This window comes from Echinops telfairi, unplaced genomic scaffold (assembly GCF_000313985.2).
Source record: "Echinops telfairi isolate 266 unplaced genomic scaffold, ASM31398v2 ScPeMD7_7420;HRSCAF=8458, whole genome shotgun sequence".
NCBI lineage: Eukaryota > Metazoa > Chordata > Mammalia > Afrosoricida > Tenrecidae > Echinops > Echinops telfairi.
The window spans coordinates 44,135,067-44,136,927 of NW_022111320.1; the positions used below are offsets into that span (position 1 = coordinate 44,135,067).

Here is a 1,861-nt window from a genome sequence, read left to right on the forward strand (position 1 = left end):
CCTTCCTAATGCTGCGACCCTTTAATACAATTCCTCATGTTGTGGTGACCCCCAACCATAAAATTATTTTCACTGCTACTTCATAACTGTAATTTTTCTACTGTTATGAATCGGCAACCCCTATAAAAGGGTCGTTTGACCCCCAAAGGGGTCGCAACCCACAGGGTGAGAACCGCTGAACTAGAGGAAAGTGTTTTTCATCGATGCTATACTGCACCCTGACTGGCTCATCTCTTCCTTGTGACCCTTCTGTAAGGGGATGTCCAATTGTCTACAGATGGGCTTTAGGTCTTCACTCCTCATCTCCCCCCGTCCCCCTTTTGTTAACTGTCATCAAAAACTATCAATAAAATATAGTGCTCACAGACAACTCAAAGCTACAATAGCTTGGTGCCAAGTGTATTTCTTCCTGGGAAGGAGTTTGCCCCTGGGCACTCTGATTGATTTGGGTGCATACTACCACTGTAAAGAACTTGCTGAGTGCTAGGTTCATGTCTTAATGTTTTCCATGAGAGTGAAAATCCTCTTCAGTTGTCTTATGATTAGCAAAAACAGGTACTAATGTAGGTTTTACAGAACAACAGTGTCGTAAGAGAACATTTAAAAAGGAAATGCCTTCGCCTTTTAAATTCATACTTGTCCCAATAATAAGTCCTATCTCATTTTCTTTTCCCTTCAAAAAGGAGGACATTCAATGTTTAAAGAGGGCTGCTTACATTCTCCCTGTGTATTACCCCATGTCTCTAACATTTGCTTCTCATGCCTCCTCAGATAACTATTTTCCAAAGCCACTTTAAACATGGGACAGTGCCTTATGTGAGAAATAAATGTCTTTGTGGGAGGAAGGGTATTCTGAAAGGTTCGGTTAATTTCACAATCTCTCCTGATGAGAGAGACGCCACTTCTGCAAAAGACATCTTTATTTTAACTGTAATGTCATTCTTGAGTTTATGCAAATTGCCCCCACGTTTCCACATCTGAAGGAGAAAGTAAGGTACAAATTAATAGATACTATGGTGTATAACAAAGTCTTCAGGTTAAAGGTTCCTTTACTTGCACTTGATTTATTAATTACGTTAAACTCTTCTTTTCATGAAGAAATTTCAAAAAGTCTTATGGAAATTTTATTATCTTTATAAATTTCATTAGTCATGAAATTTTTAAAGCCCCTTCATACATTTTAAGAAATTTAACTTTAAAATTGAAATATAAAAGATAGAGGAAGTTGACATTTAAGATTGTATTTAGAACATTGTACAGAAATAACAGGATTTTTTCCGTGGATATTATGGTATCTTCAGACTAAAAATCTTAGGTCCATGTATATAGATCTTGGACTGTTTTTACTATATAATAATTCTTTGAAGGATTTACTTGTTTTGGAGGTAAAGGAATCACAGTTTCAGAATATAATTTCATAAAATCTTGTATAAGTAAGTTAACTTTTCTCTGCCATATAAATACTTTATAAATTAAGCGTGCATGTTAACTTTTTTTCAGATTGCAAGTGAAACACCTTTAGATGTGGTAAGTCTTCATCTTTTTTCCCCTAACCATTCAGAATATTTTATAAACTAAGCATTTGTTTGGTAAACCTTTCTAAGTCCTGTTACTGTAGCCAGGATGGCTTTTTTCAGATTAGCCATTTTATAAGGTAACCTTTCTTTGCCTAGAAATTTGAAAGGTAAATTTTATTTCTTTGTTCTCACTAGAGCTGTAACATTTTACATAGCACTGGAAATAAAGATGGTTACAGAAATCATGGATATGGGGTGGGAAGATTGCTTAATTGTTGGCAGTTAAAAACACTTACCCCAAGCAATGTGGTCCTTACTATACTATCAAGATGGTTCTGTTTTAT

At 35.5% G+C, this 1,861-nt stretch overlaps 1 protein-coding gene across 1 annotated transcript in view; it reads left to right on the plus strand.

Moving 5' to 3' along the window:
* Positions 1-1,861, plus strand: part of ANKRD28 (ankyrin repeat domain 28) — a 121,081-nt gene that overhangs the window by 95,644 nt on the left and 23,576 nt on the right. Inside the window, exon 16 of the mRNA XM_004704188.2 lies at positions 1,501-1,527. Coding sequence (XP_004704245.1) covers positions 1,501-1,527 — 27 coding nt within the window. The remainder of the gene's footprint in view (positions 1-1,500; positions 1,528-1,861) is intronic.